The sequence below is a fragment of the Xenopus laevis genome, chromosome 3S, assembly GCF_017654675.1.
Source record: "Xenopus laevis strain J_2021 chromosome 3S, Xenopus_laevis_v10.1, whole genome shotgun sequence".
In the NCBI taxonomy this organism is placed as follows: Eukaryota; Metazoa; Chordata; class Amphibia; order Anura; family Pipidae; genus Xenopus; species Xenopus laevis.
Window position 1 is genome coordinate 123585338 of NC_054376.1, and position 18316 is coordinate 123603653.

At 44.9% G+C, this 18316-nt stretch overlaps 1 protein-coding gene across 5 annotated transcripts in view; it reads left to right on the forward strand.

The window, feature by feature from the left end:
- The first annotated feature begins 2439 nt into the window (after positions 1-2439).
- ilf3.S (interleukin enhancer binding factor 3 S homeolog) overlaps positions 2440-18316 on the forward strand; it is a 31101-nt gene continuing 15224 nt past the window's right edge. For 2 of the 5 annotated variants that reach the window (XM_018239496.2, XM_018239502.2), the window contains exons 1-11: positions 2617-2837; positions 6315-6375; positions 6458-6684; positions 7152-7332; positions 7418-7565; positions 9152-9243; positions 9659-9754; positions 11200-11311; positions 11398-11495; positions 11651-11765; positions 11842-11952. In XM_018239496.2, coding sequence (XP_018094985.1) covers positions 6373-6375; positions 6458-6684; positions 7152-7332; positions 7418-7565; positions 9152-9243; positions 9659-9754; positions 11200-11311; positions 11398-11495; positions 11651-11765; positions 11842-11952 — 1183 coding nt within the window. In that variant the 5' untranslated portion in view covers positions 2617-2837; positions 6315-6372. Of the gene's footprint in view, positions 2838-6314; positions 6376-6457; positions 6685-7151; positions 7333-7417; positions 7566-9151; positions 9244-9658; positions 9755-11199; positions 11312-11397; positions 11496-11650; positions 11766-11841; positions 11953-18316 lie in introns of all 5 variants that reach the window. The other 3 variants (XM_018239497.2, XM_018239499.2, NM_001090461.1) reach the window with 3 other exon arrangements.

The window sequence follows — 18316 nt, forward strand, 5'->3', positions numbered from 1 at the left end:
AACAAGCAAAAAATTGCATATGTAAATTAGGATTCAGTTCAGAATTTATCCAAATCTTGCGCAAAGGATTTGGGGGTTCTGCCAAAATAATAGTGGATTCGGTGCATCCCTAAAAAATACATTGCATAAAAACACCCATTGTCTTCAATACATTTTCCGATTTTCTGGCAAAGTGAAACAGGACAAGTTCATTAATTGTGGAGCATGTATACTAGGAACCTTCTAATTCCCTTTTGCAGGTGTTGAGTTTTCCCTCTGCCCCGTTATTTTGCAAATAAAGTGTTTTTCATCTGAATAAACCGCACCCTGTTGCCCCACTGCTTCTCACAACATTGTCTGTAATGCGCACAGCAGGGGTGTAACTACAGAGGAGGCAGACCCTGCAGGTGCAGGGGTCCCAGGAGGTATAGGGACCCCATGAAGCCCTAATTAATGAGCAATATCAAATATATACTGAACTGCTAGAACAAGATACAAAGTCTCTAACTTAATTGGCTTTTGGCAGAGAGTCCAGAACAGCCACCAGGTGCAGCTAAGTGCAGAAGAACACGCTGCGATTGGGGAAGATTAGAAGCCTGGTGACAAATCTCCTCTTCTTTGGGGTGAATAATCTCCCCAAACTGCCTCCCTCCAGCTGGAATGTAAATCGCTGGCGCGATGGCACTCGGAGCGCTTTGTTGTCCGAAGTTGCCTCATGCGGAAACTTCGGCCGACTTCGGAAAATGATGGCTCAGATTGCCATCCCACCGTGATTTTCATTCTAGCCGCCGGGAAGGCAGGGGAAGACTAATCTCCTCGAAGAAGAGATTTGTAGCCAGGCGACTAATCTCCCCGAATCTGACCGTGTGTCTCTGCCCTAAGATACTTTTGTAACAATTTTGAGATAAGCAAATAAGTAATTGTAACAGATAAGGAGGTCATTTTCCAAAGTCGCCCGAAATTTCCTCGTGAGGCAAGTTTGTGCGACTATGGAAAACAAAACGCACCGATTGCCATCCCGCCGGCGATTTACATTCTAGACAGCGGTAGGCAGTTCGGGAAGATTAGTCGGACTGAAGAAGGGAAGATTTGCCTCGGGCCACTAATCTCCCCGAATCTGAGCGTGTCTCTGCCCTAAAGGGCAATTCACCTTCATTAACAAAACGGTAATAACTAAAAAAAACATCAGAAATATGTTCAAACTTTAATAACCAGCCACATTTTGTAGGATAAACATGGTAATCATGGGGTGTGGCCACAAAAATGGGTGTGGTCAAAAAATTGCAGCAATACGCGCCCCAACTCTTTTTAATCCCTCTTTTTGTTTCCAAAATGTTGGGAGGTATGTGCATGCAGTTTGTAGCTGCAATGTTTCTATAAGTTACATTATATTCTGTGCCTCAGACGGAGGGCCGCCATCAGGGGGGAGAGTTGTAGGGGGCCCAGAGGGTAAGGGGGTCCCGGCCATGCCACACTTACTTGATAAGCCGGGTCCCCATCTTTCTGAGAGCTGCTGACTTCGGGAAGGCATGGACGTTTAAGGGGCCCTGGCCACCAATTTTCTCTTTATGGGGGGGGCCTGGTCACCATTTTTTCTTTTCTCATGTGGGGTCCTAGCCACTAATATTTTTTAATGGGGGGCCCTGGCCACAAATGTTTTTTATGGGGAGCCCTGACCACCAATATCTTTTTATTTTTTATTAACATGTGGGAACCCTAGCCACCAATATTTTTTTGTTTTTTTACTGTGTGGTGGGGGGCAGACCTGCTGGGGTGGGGAGGGCGGACCTGTAGGTGGGGCTTGCGGTGGGTGCAGCCCAGGAAATTTTGTCGTATGGGGCCCTGCGATTTCTGATGGCAGTCCTGCTGAGATGGGTCACCTGCGTTTACTCTCAGTGACGCATTGGATCATGTGGTGCAGTTCTGCCCAACGTTCAGTGCAATGACCTCACAAATCCTCTTATACCTACACAGTGTGGGACTGAGACTCATTCAACCTCTATGCGCCTAGTCTATTTTCCTCACATACTAGAATCTATTATTCCATCTATTTAACCTTTGTTCTCATAGAAACAGGTACTGGCCATGAAATAGGCCAAATGTTTAGCAGCATGAGGAAGTTTTCCTGGTCTCCCTGTGGGCCAGTCCCGCACTGTTCCTTCACTAAAACAAAACGTGCCTTGACGCATGTTCCCATGTTGATTAACAAAAGTCTAAACCGCTTCAATATCGTGTCGGCTCTGGATAAATCAGTTTTCATTGTTTTACCACGCCGAGCTCAAGCAGCAGCCATTTTCTCTGCCCTCCCGTAAACACAAGTCACTCCACCAATCAGAGGCGTCGTGCGTTTCAAACCTCCTCCTCGCATTCATGAAATCAAGTTGACGTCAATAAGAGGCGTGAAACGCATAAATGCCAGTGGGCGTTCCTAAGCAGTACTATATAAGGCTTCGCTGGAAAGCAGCGGTGCTTTGAATCCAAGTAATACAAAGGGTGCTGCCGGTCTTCGCGGCGTTCTGTAGTCACGTGAGCGCGCAGCCAACCACCGAGCGGACTGGGCAGCCCCTCCTCCCGACGCCTTCTCTCAATTGCGCAGTCCGGCAGTTACATCGCCAGGCACAAGCAGGTGAGCTTTTTTTTTGCGCTAACTGGAATTTCGACTCGCAAAGACCGCTGTAAAAAGGTGGGACGTAACCGGATTTGAAGAGTGGACCCATTTTGTGTCCTCGGTTTATTTTGTCCTGCGCCAGCGCCATTTTATTTATTTCTTCAATCAAAATTTGTCTGTTCTACTGGCGTGTTGTCCCTGGTAGGGGAAAGTCTGGTCACGCTGTAAAGTCTTTGTTTAGCCGTGTCGGGTGAGTGCGTGTGGGGTTTCTCTGTGTACAATTCTGCCTGGTAACCCGTGCTTAAAGCCGGCGCAGACAAAATGGCTTCCGCACGGGGTCTCATGGCCCCAATCGCACGGGCGTCTGCAGTGCCTTTGTTATGCCGGCTACGGGAGGGGAGATGGCCAAATTCAACCCCTCGCGGATCAGCAGTGTTGGGGTCTTCCTGTGAAGTGAAACTGATGAGTCGGTTGGGTTTCTTGCATCCTTGTCTCCCCCCCCCCACCTGCCTTTGGTACAGTCCACTTCCATTCACCTGAGGGGTTGTTCTCCTTTTAGTTTGAGCTAAAGACGTATGTTCTATTTTTATTTTAGCTTTTTATTCAGCAGCTCTCAGGTTGCAATTTAAGACATCTGGTTGTTATGGTCCAGATTCCCCTAGCAACCATGCACTGATTTCATTAAGAGACTGGAATATGAATAGGAGAGGCCTGTACAAGAAAGACTAGCAATAGAAAGCGACAATACATTTGTAGCCTTGCAGAACATTTGTATTCAGATGGGGTCAGTGACCCCCATTTATAAGAAAAGAAAAAGTGAAGGCCAGTGGAAAACTTTCTTAGAATTAGCCATTCTATAACCTACTACAAATCATTGTTAGGGCAGAGACACACTCTTAATTCAGGGGGGTTAGTCACCCGGCGACTAATCTCCCTGAACTGCCTTCCCACCGGCTAGAATGATCACTTGGTTTTACGAAGTTGCCTCACGAGGAAAGTTCGCATCAGAGTGCCACCTGATTTACATTCTAGCCATCGGGAAGGCAGTTCCGGGAGATTGGTTGCCCCGAAGAAAAGGAGCGACGACGGGCGACTGATCTCCCTGAATATGAGCGTGTGTTTTTGCCCTAAAGGAGAACCACCCCTTTAACAGCCACAACAACACAGAGGCCCATTGCCACAGATCCACATTCAGCTGTTAGCCCCCTCTTTAAAGGGGTTGGTCTTCAGTTTGATGCAGAGACTGATTCAATATCTAGGGATTTTGTGTTATTTAGCTTTTTATTGAGCAGCTCTCCAGTTTGCAATTGCAGTAGTCTGGTTGCCAAGGTCCAAATCCCCTAACAACCATGCACTGATCTGAATAAGAGACTGGAATATGAATAGGAGAGGTGTGAATAGAAAGATGAATGATAACAAGTAGCAGTAACAAATGTGTAGCCTTACAGAGCTTCTTTTTTTTTTTTTTTTAGATGGTCCATTTGAAAGCTGGAAATAAATAAGGAAAATAACTTAAACTTTATTGGCAACTAAACAAAAAATGCTTAGTTAGCCGTTTTATAACCTCCTAAAATCTAACTGACTAATGTCCGTTTTATTCATTAGTCGGTGTAATGGAAGTTGTCTCTATTTGTAGTAATTCCTTTGTTTGTATGTTTATCCCTTTGTGGTTGAGCTTCTAGGGGCTACAAAGAATACATAACGGATAACCTCTCATTTCTGGCAAATCTTGGTGTATACTACAGAGCTTATCTGTTGTGTATCCTGGACCTTAACTTTTTTTTTTTATCTTAAATGGCTGCCCCCCATGGCTACACAGCAGCTTTATATTAAAGGGATCCTGTCATCGGAAAACGTGTTTTTTTTTTTTTTTTTTCAAAACACATCAGTTAATAGTGCTACTCCAGTAGAATTCTGCACTGAAATCCATTTCTCAAAAGAGCAAACAGATTTTTTTATATTCAATTTTGAAATCTGACATGGGGCTAGACATTTTGTCAATTTCCCTGCTGCCCCTGGTCATGTGACTTGTGCCTGCACTTTAGGAGAGAAATGCTTTCTGGCAGGCTGCTGTTTTTCCTTCTCGATGTAACTGAATGTCTCAGTGGGACATGGGTTTTTACTATTGATTGTTGTTCTTAGATCTTTGTTTGGCTGCTGGGGGGGAAAAGGGATGGGGGTGATATCACTCCAACTTGCAGTACAACTATTGTTTACCTTTAACTATTGTAGTGATGCAAACACTATTTTTGCCAGTTGCCAGTAAATTGTGATTCCTTTAAACCACTTAGTTTTTGGTGCTATTGTTCCTTTAAGCAGGCTGGTTCTTTAATGTTACAGGCTGTGCATTTCTGTTTCTACTAGACTATAGATCAATGATCCCCAACAGTAGCTTGTGAGTAACATGTTGTTCTACAACCGCTTGGACATTGCTCCCAGTGGCCTCAAAGCAGCTGCTTATTTAGGAATTCCAGGCTTGGAGGCAAGTTTTGGTTGTGTAAAAACCAGGTGCACTGCCAAACAGAGCCTCAGTGTAGGTTGACAATCAACATAGGGGCTACTAAATGGCCAATCACAGCCCTTATTTGGCACCCCCCCAGGTATATTTTTTCATGCTTGTGTTGCTCCCCAACTAATTTTTCTTAATGTTGCTCATGGGTTTGAAAGGTTGGGGGATCCCTGCTATAGATCTTGTATGTGTAGGTTGCTCATGGGTTTGAAAGGTTGGGGGATCCCTGCTATAGATCTTGTATGTGTAGGTTGCTCATGGGTTTGAAAGGTTGGGGGATCCCTGCTATAGATCTTGTATGTGTAGGTTCTGCTATCAGCTGGAGGGGGACCAAATGGGCATCCTTGGGGGGGGGGAGCCATAGTGATGTCCCTTAATCCAATATAAGGTTTTTTTGTTTGAATACACGTTATCTAGCTTATCATTAGGCCTTGCAGTTTCATATTCACTGTCTGACTGAAATACCAAGACGGGTTACAAGTAGCCCCTGGACCTTCAAAGCCTAAATGCGTCATACATTGTTTATCATTCTTCTACATCAAGCTGTAACAAAAGTAATTGTTTGCACTGCATTTGTAAATAAATATTGATTAACCAATGACACAAGCAGAAGTTGCTGGCAGCATTTGGTTTATCTGTGCTGTGGTATAGGGAATGGATTTCTGGTTGTAACCTATGTGGCAAACAGAATCAACAGACGGACCATTTGAAATTTTGCTTTTCACATTATGAATTCATAACTTGTACCTGGTCATAGCCCATCTGTTAGGGCTGGTTCACCTTTAAGTTAACTTTTTAGTATGTTCTAGAATGGCAAATTTTGAGCAACTTTTCTGTTTCATTGTTTTATTTTTTACAGTTTTAATTTTTTTAATTTTTTTTCTTCTGACTCTTTCCAGCTTTAAAAGGGGGTCACTGACACCTTCTAAAATCAAATGTTTGTTAAAACTACACCTTTGTTGTCCGTACTTTTTCTACTCAGTCCACTCCTATTCATATTCGTCTCTGGTTCAAATCAGTGCATGGTTGCTAGCGTAATTTGGACCCTAGCAACCAGATTGTTTGAACTATAAACTTGAGCTGCTAAATAATTCAAATACTTAGAATATCACTCTCTACGTCATATTAAATTTAACTCAAACGTTACACAACCCCTTTTCTACCCTTCACAGAGTGCTTCATAGATACACTTTAACTTTTTTGGTTTTTTTTTAATAGGTCTTTCCAGTAAGCGACTGTCCTCCTGTTTAAGCATCTAGACCACACACCTCTTACAATGGTAAAACTTTCAGTATTTTTTAAGCTAATCTAGGGACTTTTTTCCACTTGATATTTTATTAAAGCAATGTGTTCCCTTCCAGCGTCCCATGCGCATATTTTTGAATGATGACCGCCATGTCATGGCAAAGCACTCTGTGGTGTATCCCACTCAGGAGGAGCTGGAGGCTGTACAGAACATGGTCTCTCACACAGAGCGGGCCCTAAAGGCAGTCTCAGACTGGATTGACCAGCAAGAGAAAGATTGCAGTGGAGAGCAAGAACAACCAATGGCAGAAGAAACCGAGACAACAGAGGAGGGCAAGGACAGGTAATTTGTTTTCTTGCTCAAGTAAACGTTGCATAGTTGTAGCCTTAAAGTATAAGTAAAAGTCAATGTAAAATTGATGAAGGGGCTGTTCTAAGCACTTTTGTAATTTATATTCATTATTTTGTTTTTATTCAAAGATATTAAGGGATACATGTGCTGTTAATATGATTGACCAGCAGGTGGCACTGTTGTCACAAAATTCAGTTTCCCACCAGTCTGACCACCAAGTAGTCAAGGAAGTTGTCAGGAGAAAGAAAGAGGCTGCTCTGATGTTCTTCTACTAAGGAATAAAATTGGAAACCTTTCTCACATATTTCCTAAGCAGAAGAACATCATTGTACCCTCTTTCTCCAGACGACTAAATACAAAAGTGCTTAGGATAGCACCCTCATAAATTTTACATTCACTTATTTTCAAGGTTTACTTTAAGCTTTGCATTTCATGGCTGTTACTTATGCTTTTTGTAGTGAAATGAAGACTGGAGAAAATCCAACAAGGACTCTTCGTGGCGTGATGAGGGTTGGACTTGTTGCCAAAGGGCTTCTTCTGAAGGGAGACTTGGATCTTGAACTTGTCTTGTTGTGCAGAGATAAACCCACAATTTCTCTTCTGAAAAGGGTTGCTGATAACCTTGTCTTGCAGTTTGAGGTATGAAAAAAAAATGGTGAACCCTACTGCTGGTCTTTTTTTGTTTTCAAAATAATCATGGCTTTCTTATTGTGTCCCCTTGCAGACTGTGTCTGAGGATAAATATGAAGTCATACAGAACATAAGAGAAGCTTTGATTGTTGTCAAAAGCACTAAAGAGCCCCCTCTGACTCTTAACATCCGTCTTACATCCCCCCTGGTCCGAGAAGAGATGGAGAAACTGAGCGCTGGAGGTATGGGAAGAAGAAAATGGGCAATGATCACACTACTAAACTTTCTTCTTGAGATTTTGCAATCAGCCCATCCCCCCCATATCTGGTTTAGCTTCAGATCTATGTTTTGCTTATTTGTCTAATTCATAGAAGATAACTGCACTGTATAACTGCCTGTCTTGCTCCAATGATTTCTGGGCCTTCTTGACATGTGTGGTTACTCGGTAGTGGCCTCTTGCTATGGATATTAATGCTCCACGTGCTGTGCCAGAGCATACTGCTACTTGGTTTAAAGGGCTGTTTCACCTTTTAGTTACTTTTTAGTATGTTATAGAATGGGCCATTCTAAGCAACTTTTCAGTTGGTTTTCATTATTTTGAATAGGTTTTTTTTTATGTAGCCTTTTTCTTTTTACACTTTCCAGCTTTCAAATGGATGTCACAGACCCTTTCTAAAAACATGCTCTGTAAGGCTACTAATGTATTGTTATTGCTATTTTTTATCACTCCTCTTTCTATTCAGGCATCTCCTATTCAAATTTCAGTCTCTTTATTCGAATCAGTGTATGGTTGCTAGGGTAACTTGGACCCTAGCAACCAGATTGCTGACATTGCAAACTGGAGAGCTGCTGAATAAAAAGCTAAACTCAAAACCCACAAAAAATAATAAAAAAAGAAAACCAATTGCAAATTGTCTCAGAATATCCCGCTCTACATCATACTAAAAGTTAATTTAAAGGTGAACAACTCTGGCGCAGACAAGTAGAAGGTATATATTTGCATGTACATTATTGGGATGTGTGTGTTGCAGCAAAAATGACTGACTTGGCCCTGTTTGAAAGGAGTCTACTGCCAACCTGTAAAATCAATGCAGAGTTTTGGATAAAGTTAGATTAATTCTTATATGTGGAGACCTAATCGAACAATCTCTTTCTGAGCCCTCTTACTGTTGAGGCACGTTCCTATATTATAGGCTAGCCTTATCTAAAACCCTGGTCTTCAGGCATTTGACTTGCTGCAGCACAGACTGGATCTCAACTTGTTGTGCTTCTATGAATATATCTTGATATTTTTTTCTATATGGTTCTGACATTGATCTCGTATCAAGACTTTTAGTTTGTCGATTTTTAGGGACGCTGGACCTTTGACCAACAGGACTCTCTCTGTCATGGGCTGTGGCCAGGGCAGTCGAGCTGGGTCGGGATAGTGTTTCCACCGTGCAGAGATCTTAGCTTGTAGCTGCAGAATGTGGGATATCTTTATCATTGGAGCAGCATTCTATTTTTTGGTGTGGTCACTGGTCAGATATTACAAGCATAGATTAAATAGACTGCTGCTTTAATGTGTTTTATTATTGTGGTATTCTAGTCTTGGAAATAGCATGAGGTTTTTTTTTTTTTTTTTTTCCAGCCCATAGTGTAGTAGTGTTTTAAGGGAAGCATTGGTAGTGTTAGAGATTCCATGAGTTTTCCTTAGTTTAGTTTTAGTCAGGCAATGAAGAGAGCAGTTATAGGAGCCCCACTGCCCTCTGGAAGCTGCCTCATCCCCTGTCCACCTGACAGACACCCCCTTGGTCAAACCGTGCCTTGTCTTCTTATCCATGAATAGAAACGCTAACAGTCAGCGATCCTCCGGACGTTCTGGACAGGCACAAATGCCTTGCTGCATTGGCGTCACTCCGACACGCCAAGTGGTTCCAGGTTTGCATTTTATTATTTCTGTCTTAAAGTAGTAAAAGCAAATTTATATTTAACTTATCTTAATGTAACCCCATGTTTAAAGCAACTATTGTGTTAACACCACAAATAACTGTGCAGGACTTGTCACCTGTCTCTCAGTAGGCTGTATAAGAGCGTGCTGTGAGTATACACTACCTCATGTGGTGACATAAATGCCTGCTACATAGTTGCTGCTTTGTTCTAAGAGTAATTTTATTTTATATTTTTGCTACACTTAATTGCAAACTTTTAATACATAAACAAGGCATCTTTTTATACTTAGTTTATTTTACCCTTGACAAAGTAGCACTAAAATTTGTAAACTTTATTTATTTTTTTTTTCTCTTTGGCTCTAATTGCAGCACCAAATGTTGACCTTTATTTGATATTGTCTTAGGCTAGGGCTAATGGTCTGAAATCCTGCGTGATTGTCATTCGCGTGCTGCGGGATCTGTGCACACGTGTACCGACTTGGGAGCCTCTTCGAGGATGGGTATGTTCTAAACATAACCTGCCATTATTGCTTATGTCATGTGTATGGTGTAGTAACATCTGATTGCAAGCTGTCTTGAGTATGTGGCCAATCTCACAGCATGAAATACTAAATGGGAACTATTGTGAAAATGTAATATAATCATCATACTGAAAAAAAAAAAGTTTTGTAAATAAAATCAGATATTCTTCATTGTTTCTGAAATCAAGTTTATGTTTACTATTCCTCTCTCGGCATCTGTTTCTCTTCTCTCATTTTGTCTTGCAGCAGTTGAGTGTCAGATATTCATTGACCGTTAGATCCAATAGATCAGGGGTAGGCAACCCGCGGCTCTGGAGCCTTATGCGGCTCTTCATCCTGCTTGCTGCGGCTTGGTCTTGTGGCTTTACCTGTCATGTCGTCTATACAGCCCTCGCACTTGCTGGCAGCTTACCGCAGTCGCACATTCAATTCAGCTTACCGCAGTCGCACATTCAAGAAGCCAACGGTTAGCTTACCGTGGTCGCACACTCAGGAAGCCGCCAGAAGGTGTGAGGGCTGTATAGACGTCCCAGGAATGACAGACAAGACCGAGCCGCAGCAAGATGATTCATCATGGACCTTACCACTGTCACACACTCAAGACAAAAGAGGGAAATTCAGCATGGAGAAGTCACATTAAACAGATGAGAACACTAGTATTTAATAGGGCTATTCAGTGTTTAATTTATTTCAAAGTAGGCCTACACATACACACTGCACTTGTGTTTCTTGTATTCTGTTGTTGTAGCAATTAAAATTAAAAAAAGGTTAAAACTTTTAAAAGTTTATAAGCTGTGTTATGTTTTGCGGCTCCAGACTATTTCTCTTTAGTGGAAGAGGGGGCAAAATGGCTCTTTTGATAGTAAAGGTTGCTGACCCCTGCAATAGATCTTATAGGGGGGTTTCCTTTCCTAGTAGATTTATTAGAACTCACTCAAATAACTGATTCCAGTACAAACACAATCTAACAAAATAACTGCCTTATAAAACAAATCATGCATGTAGAGTGACCTGAATTAGAGCTCACTATTAAAATCCCAAGACATCATCGGCTAGGAAAGGAAGCCCCCCTATAAGTGTTTAATTGATTGTATTTAGAAAGTTTCTTATTTCAGTGTGCTGAAACTTATATTGTATTTTTGCAGTAGTTCCCCTTTAACTTTGTAACAATTTTTGGTAAAATTGCCGATTCAACAGATTGTTGAATGTTTTTTTTTGTTCCTCCACTGATTTGTTTGGTGTTTAAAACCTGCAGGAGCTGAAATTTATTACATTTGATCAACTATATATAAATGTAACTTTAGTGTCACTGGGAAGCATATAATTCAAAAATGATACATTATTTTTGGATTACCACCTAGTAATTACTTGTTTGTATGTAAAATTACCGGAGATTCACCATAACTTATTCTGTTTAATCTTAGCCTCTGGAACTTCTTTGTGAAAAGGCAATTGGAACAGCAAACCGACCCATGGGTGCCGGGGAGGCACTTAGGAGAGTTCTGGAATGTCTTAGCTCTGGGATCCTCATGCCAGGTTTGTTTTGTTACACATTCATCAGTAGGTTGACTCTTCATCTTGTGGCTTTCAAGAAGTAATTTATATATTTTTTTTTTATCTAGATGGTTCTGGATTGTATGACCCTTGTGAAAAAGATGCTAGTGATGCACTTGAGCATCTTGAAAGGCAGCAAAGGGAGGACATCACACAGAGTGCACAGGTCAGTATTGCTTAAGTGCTGCTCTGTATTACATAATAAATTCTAGATGAGGTCTCCAGACAATTTATTTGGACTGACTCAAGTTCTAGGTATCCTCTTTTTTTTTTTTTTTTTTAAATTTACTTTATTAATGTGTTTGTATTTTCTTTTTTCAGCATGCACTGAGGTTAGCAGCTTTTGGGCAATTGCACAAAGTCTTGGGCATGGACCCATTGCCTTCAAAAATGCCAAAGAAAACCAAAGTTGAGACCCCTGTCATTGACTATACAGGTAGATCTTGGATACACTCATGTATTAAAAGATACTTACTTTGTACTGTGTTCTAATTTTTCTGATCATCTTACAGTTCAGATTCCACCCAGCACCACCTATGCCATGCCGCCTCTCAAGCGCCCTATTGAGGAGGATGGAGATGACAAGTCGCCAAGTAAGAAGAAAAAGAAGATTCAGAAGAAAGGTATTATAGCCAGGAAACCTTTAATCCCCAATCTTGGGAAAGGCCCACTTTATGTTCAATCTAACCACGCTATTCTGCCATGCTGTGGCTCTACTGCAGACTACATTATAAAGGCATAACTCTTGATGCAGGATTTAATTGTAAATATTTTTCTTGTGATTGTAGCCATTTATTGTTGCTTTCAGGCTTTGGTGCAGATTCTATACCTGGGCTATAAACATTTTACTTAAAGGGGTTGTTCACCTTCCAAACACTTTTCAGCTTAGTTGTTTTTAGATTGTTCACCATAAACTAAAGGTGGCCATAGATGTACAGATCCACTCGTTTGGCGATCTTAATGCAGGAGAACCGGCGGTTGGATCGTGGGACCGCATGCACGCAAATATACAGCCGCAGTCCTATGGGTTTTTAACCAGCACTGTCGAAATCTGCCCGACTTTTGTCCAGATATCGATCGGGAAAGCCTTAAAGACTTTGTTTCAATCAATGGTTTCCATCTTTTATTTTTTACCGGTTTCCCAAAATTTAAGTTAAAATTTAATGTTGTTTAAGTGTCTGTCAGCTCCATTATCCAGGAGCAGATTCTGAACTGTTAATATTTGCTACATTTATTTGATACAATTAGTTGCTATATTTAGTTAATACGTTTCTCAGAAGTAACATAAGCAACTATTGTATCAATTCTAACAGCTGACTAATGAAACTTAGTGATTCTGCTCAGCGACAAACATAACAAATGTATAAACTAAATGTATCAATTTAGATCAGTTACAGGATCAGTAAACTCCCCCTCCCAGACCTGTTTTAGAAGGTGAAATGTATTTCTCTGTCGTCTCAGGGGGACACAGGGACTCTAGGGGTTTAAGCTCCACCCTCCAGGAGGCAGGACACTTAGAATAAAAACTCTTAAGGGGCGTGCCAGGAAACAGGCTTAACCCCACACACTGTAAGCATACCTCAGTTTTTAAGTGTCCTGCTTCAAGGAGGATGGACTTCGCATGCTCTCAGCAGCATTCATCTTTGTGGGGTATATCCGAGTACAGGGATGCCTGCCTACTCTAGGAATTCCCCCATCGTGGGATTCTTCACCGGGGTCTCTACTCTAGCCATCACAGGCTATATCCGACCCACACAGTCACTTTCTGCCACCCACTAGGGACCGCAGCACTGTACGGTGAAGCGCCGGGTGAGTACCATGGCTCTGTTCATGTTTCCTCCCCGGGTTGCTCTCCCCCCCCTCCCCCTCCTCCCTCCCCCCGTTCCTAGGTCAGGGAGAGTAGGATCACTCTTAAATCGTGCTTCGGCAATGCGCTTCCGTCTTTCTCCACTTTTACCGCTCAGAGACGGACTTCGCGCGCAGCTCCTTCCTGCGCTTCAGTGCTGGAACGCATCGCGTCTATGCGTTCCAGGCACCATTTTCTTTTAGCGCGAACAGGAGGAGCTGCAGCGCGCGGTTACTCTGCGCACATCAGACTCGGCTTGCTCTCTGCTTATTCAGAGTGAAACGGAGGGGGACATACAGCAGCGCTCCACATAGCACAGCTGCCTACTATTCCTAGAGCATTTTCCCCCCTTTTCTGGCAGCAGTTTCAATCGGTTTACTGCGCATTAACCTACACCCTGCTAACATTCCTCAGCAGGTACCATTGATACTGCATTATGGCAGAAGGTAAGTCAGGGGGACTTTTCCCAAGGGCGGGGGGGAGAGCACCAACAGCACAGGTTACCTATTTTGCCTGTAAAAGTTGTCACTCCAAAATATCCGGGGGTCAGGCTGAATCCCTCTGCAGATCTTGCTCCAAAGGTCAGGGCGCTGCACCTGCCCAGGAACCTTCCACACATGAGAATTCTCACTGTGGCGAATCCTCACAAGATACTTCTGCACAAGATGGTACCGCAGGTACTTCATCTGACCCCCCGGCCCCCTCATGGGCTATCCAACTCTCCCAGTCTCTGGCATCATTGCAGAGCCTACCTTCAATTGCTGATAATTTAGGCAGGGCCATAGCCAAACTAGCCCACAAGCCTAGCGGGAAGCGTAGAAGACCTCCCAGTCCCAAGGCGGACGACGACTCCCATTTCTTTTCTGAGGGCTCTTCATCTGGTGGGGCCGCCTCCCATTCTGAAGGTGAACTTCCATTTTCTGACATTTCCTCGGACGAGGACGGGGAAAACGAGGAGGAGTCCAAGGGCAGGGAGATTCCTCACGATGTGGACCACATTATTAAGGGGGTGATGGAAGTATTGAAGATTTCACAGACAGCAGAACAGCACACTTCTTCTGCAAATCTGTTTAAGAGGAAACATAAATCCTCAGCCTGTTTCCCACCTCATGATCAACTTTCCAACATTATCCACGACGAATGGAATTTTCCCGAACGAAAATTCCAAGCTACTAAGAAATTTTCTAAATCCTACCCATTTGACAAAGAATCGGTGGAAAAATGGTCTATGCCGCCAGCAGTGGACGCTCCGGTCTCTAGACTCTCTAAGTCTACTGCCTTACCTGTTACCGACGCGGCAGCCTTCAAGGACCCATCTGACAAACGGCTAGAGGGATTCCTGAGGGCGGTGTACTCATCTGCGGGCTCTACCTTTCGCCCTGCCCTGGCATCCGCCTGGGTTGCCCGAGCCATTCAAGCCTGGTCCGAGACACTAATTTCAGACATTCAAGAGGGTGTCCCCAGAACGAACCTTATGTCATCTGCACAGTCCATCGCGGAGGCAGCAGCATACTTATCAGATGCAACTCTCGATACGACTCAGATTGCGGCACGCACCTCAGCACTTTCGGTGGCTGCTCGCAGAACCCTCTGGCTTAAAAATTGGACCGCTGATATCAGTTCCAAGAAGTCCCTTACCTCGCTCCCCTTCAAGGGTCAAAGACTTTTCGGGGAAGAACTTGAAAAGATTATCTCCCAGGCCACAGGGGGGAAAAGCACATTCCTTCCCCAAAATAAGTACAGACACACTTCATCTTCTAGACGGGGAAAGTTTTTTCGTGGCCCCAGCGGCAGATTCTCCAGACGAAACAGCCCCCCTCAACGCTCCCAGTTTCGCTCCAAACACAGCGACAAGGGCCGTACACCGTGGAAAACCAACAAGTTCCACAACAAACCCTCGGCCGACAAGTCCACTTCCGGCTGACGGGGCACCCCCTCCGGGGTCTCGGCAATCAATAGGGGGCAGATTGCTTCGGTTCCGGGAGGTATGGACACGCTATTCGTCAGACGCCTGGGTCACCGAAATAGTTACCGAAGGTTATCATCTGGACTTTTCCTCTCCCCCCCCAGAAAATTCCTCATGTCCAGAGTTCCATCCAAGGCCGGCAAAGCTCAAGCCTTCTTCGACTGCATTTCCAACATGGAACAAGATGGAGTGATCATTCCTGTTCCCCCATCAGAGACATTCTCAGGTTTTTACTCCAACCTGTTCCTAGTGCCCAAGAAGGACGGATCATTTCGACCAGTACTGGACCTGAAATTTCTCAACAAACACATACGTTCAGTACGGTTCAAGATGGAGACCCTACGATCAGTTATCAGAGGTATGGAGCCGGATCAACTGTTGATGTCCCTGGACATAAAAGATGCCTATCTCCATGTACCGATTTGGCCTCCTCACCACCGTTTCCTCCGGTTTGCCTTCCAGAACCGCCACTACCAGTTTGTGGCGCTTCCGTTCGGATTGACCTCAGCTCCCAGAGTTTTCACCAAACTCATGGCGGTGACAGCAGCAACCCTCCGTCTTCAGGGAGTGTCGGTGACTCCATACCTCGACGACTTGCTCCTGAAGGCCAGAACACCAAATCTGTGCAAAACACATCTCCGAACTGCGATATCCCTGATCCAGAGCTTCGGCTGGACCATCAACTGGAACAAATCCAGTTTGACACCCAGTCACCAGATGATGTTCCTGGGCCTTCACTTCAATACACTAACGCAACGGGTATCTCTACCCCAAGACAAGCAGCGGAAGTTAAGGGATCAGATCAGTCTCCTCCGTTCCAGTCAATCTCCCACAGTCCACCTGGCAATGCGGGTACTGGGACTGATGGTCTCGTCCATCGAAGCTGTACCATTTGCTCAGTTACACCTACGACCTCTACAAGCCAACATCCTATCGGGATGGAAGGGGGGCCCTCTCTCCCAGAGAATTCACCTGCGCCAAAAGACGCAGGACTCTCTCCTTTGGTGGCTAACCCAACGCAACCTAGCCACGGGTCAGTCCTGGGCAGTCCCAGACTGGACCGTCATCACAACGGACGCAAGCCTTCTGGGCTGGGGAGCAACGTGGGGCAAACTCTCCGTTCAAGGTTCCTGGGATCCCGACGAAGCCAAGCTTTCCATAAACATTCTGGAACTTCGGGCGGTGAGACTAGCCCTCACCCACTGGTCCTCACGTCTTCAGAACAAATCGATCCGAGTACAAAGCGACAACTCCACCACAGTCGCATACATAAACAGACAAGGAGGAACCCGAAGCAAACTATGCCTCGCAGAGGTGGAACTCATCCTGACGTGGGCGGAACTCAGCTCCGTCAGCCTATCCGCCATACACATTCCGGGTGTGGACAACACGCAAGCAGATTACCTCAGTCGACACCAACTGGATCCGGGAGAATGGGAACTACATCCCGACGTCTTCGAGGACATCGCGAAACTATGGGGTCGGCCCCAAATCGATCTCATGGCAGCCAGGAACAATCGCAAAGTCCCCAACTTCTTCGCTCGTTATCGGGATCCGATGGCGATGGGAGTGGACGCCATGACACAAGAATGGCGATTCAACCTGGCTTATGTTTTCCCTCCACTTCCCATGCTCCCTCGGGTACTGAAGAAGATCCGAATGTCATCCTCTACAGTGATCGTGATAGCTCCATATTGGCCCAGGAGAACTTGGTTTTCGGACCTTCAGGAAATGTCCATTGCACAGCCTCTTCGTCTTCCAGCCAGGGAGGACCTCCTCCAGCAAGGTCCCATTGTCCACCACAACCCGGGGCTGTTCGCTTTGACGGGCTGGCTGTTGAGGCAACCATTTGGAGACGGAAGGGCCTAACAGAGGAGGTCATTACCACCATGCTCAAGTCCCGTAAAGCCACATCCTCCAAAGCCTATCATCGAGTGTGGCGCAACTACTGGTTGTGGTGCAGGGAGGCACACTACCCTTTCCTAGAACTAGACGTTCCCAGAGTTCTCTCCTTTCTCCAGAGGGGCCTTCAATTGGGTCTCAAGTTAAGTTCTCTGAAGGTTCAAGTATCGGCTCTTTCTGTTTTGCTCCAGACTCGGCTTGCGATGGACGACTCGGTCCGCACATTCCTGCAGGGAGTGGCCCACATTGCTCCGCCATTCCGTTCACCGCTACCAGGATGGGACCTCAACGTTGTGCTGGAGGCTCTCCTCGATCCTCCTTTCGAGCCCTTGGCGTCCATCTCAGAGACTATTCTTACCTGGAAGGTAGCGTTCCTGGTGGCCATCTCCTCTACCAGAAGAGTGTCCGAACTCGGTGCCCTATCGTGCGATCCTTCCTTACTAGTCTTCCACAAGGACAAAGCAGTGCTACGCACAGTGCCTTCCTTCCTTCCCAAAGTCGTCTCATCGTTCCACATCAACCAGGAGATTGTCGTTCCGTCCTTCTGTCCGAATCCAAAGAACGATAAGGAACGGCGCCTTCACAGTCTAGATGTGGTCAGAGCACTTCGCTGGTACCTTGAACGCTCAAAATCCTTCCGACGTTCTCAAGCCTTGTTCGTGCTTCCATCTGGTCCACGTCGGGGCATGTCAGCTTCGAAGACGACGATTGCGAGATGGCTTCGGGAACTCATCCGTCAAGCTTATCTGGCCAAGGGGAGATCTCCACCAACATCAGTTCGAGCTCACTCCACAAGATCCATGGGAGCCTCCTGGGCATGGCGTAACTCGGCCTCTTTGGACCAGATCTGCAGAGCAGCCACTTGGTCTCGGTTCACACATTCACCAAATTCTATAGCCTTGACACGTTTTCTTCTGCGGAAGCCGCCTTTGGCCGCAAGATTCTGCATTCCGTGGTGCAGTGACGTGTCTGTATCCGCCTTTATTCCAAATTTCGCTCCCTCCCTGCTGTTCTGGGGCTGCTTTGTTAAGTCCCCTAGAGTCCCTGTGTCCCCCTGAGACGACAGAGAAAACAGGATTTTTTGTTACTCACCGTTAAATCTGTTTCTCTGTAGTCGATAGGGGGACACAGGGCTTCCCGACCCTGGCGAAATGTTGACCGTTTGGTCCTCTGGAAAAGTTTCCTTGTTTACCTGTTGCCAGTTGATTTATTTAGATTTTCTCTTTCTGCAGTCTCTTTGGTACCAACTGAGGTATGCTTACAGTGTGTGGGG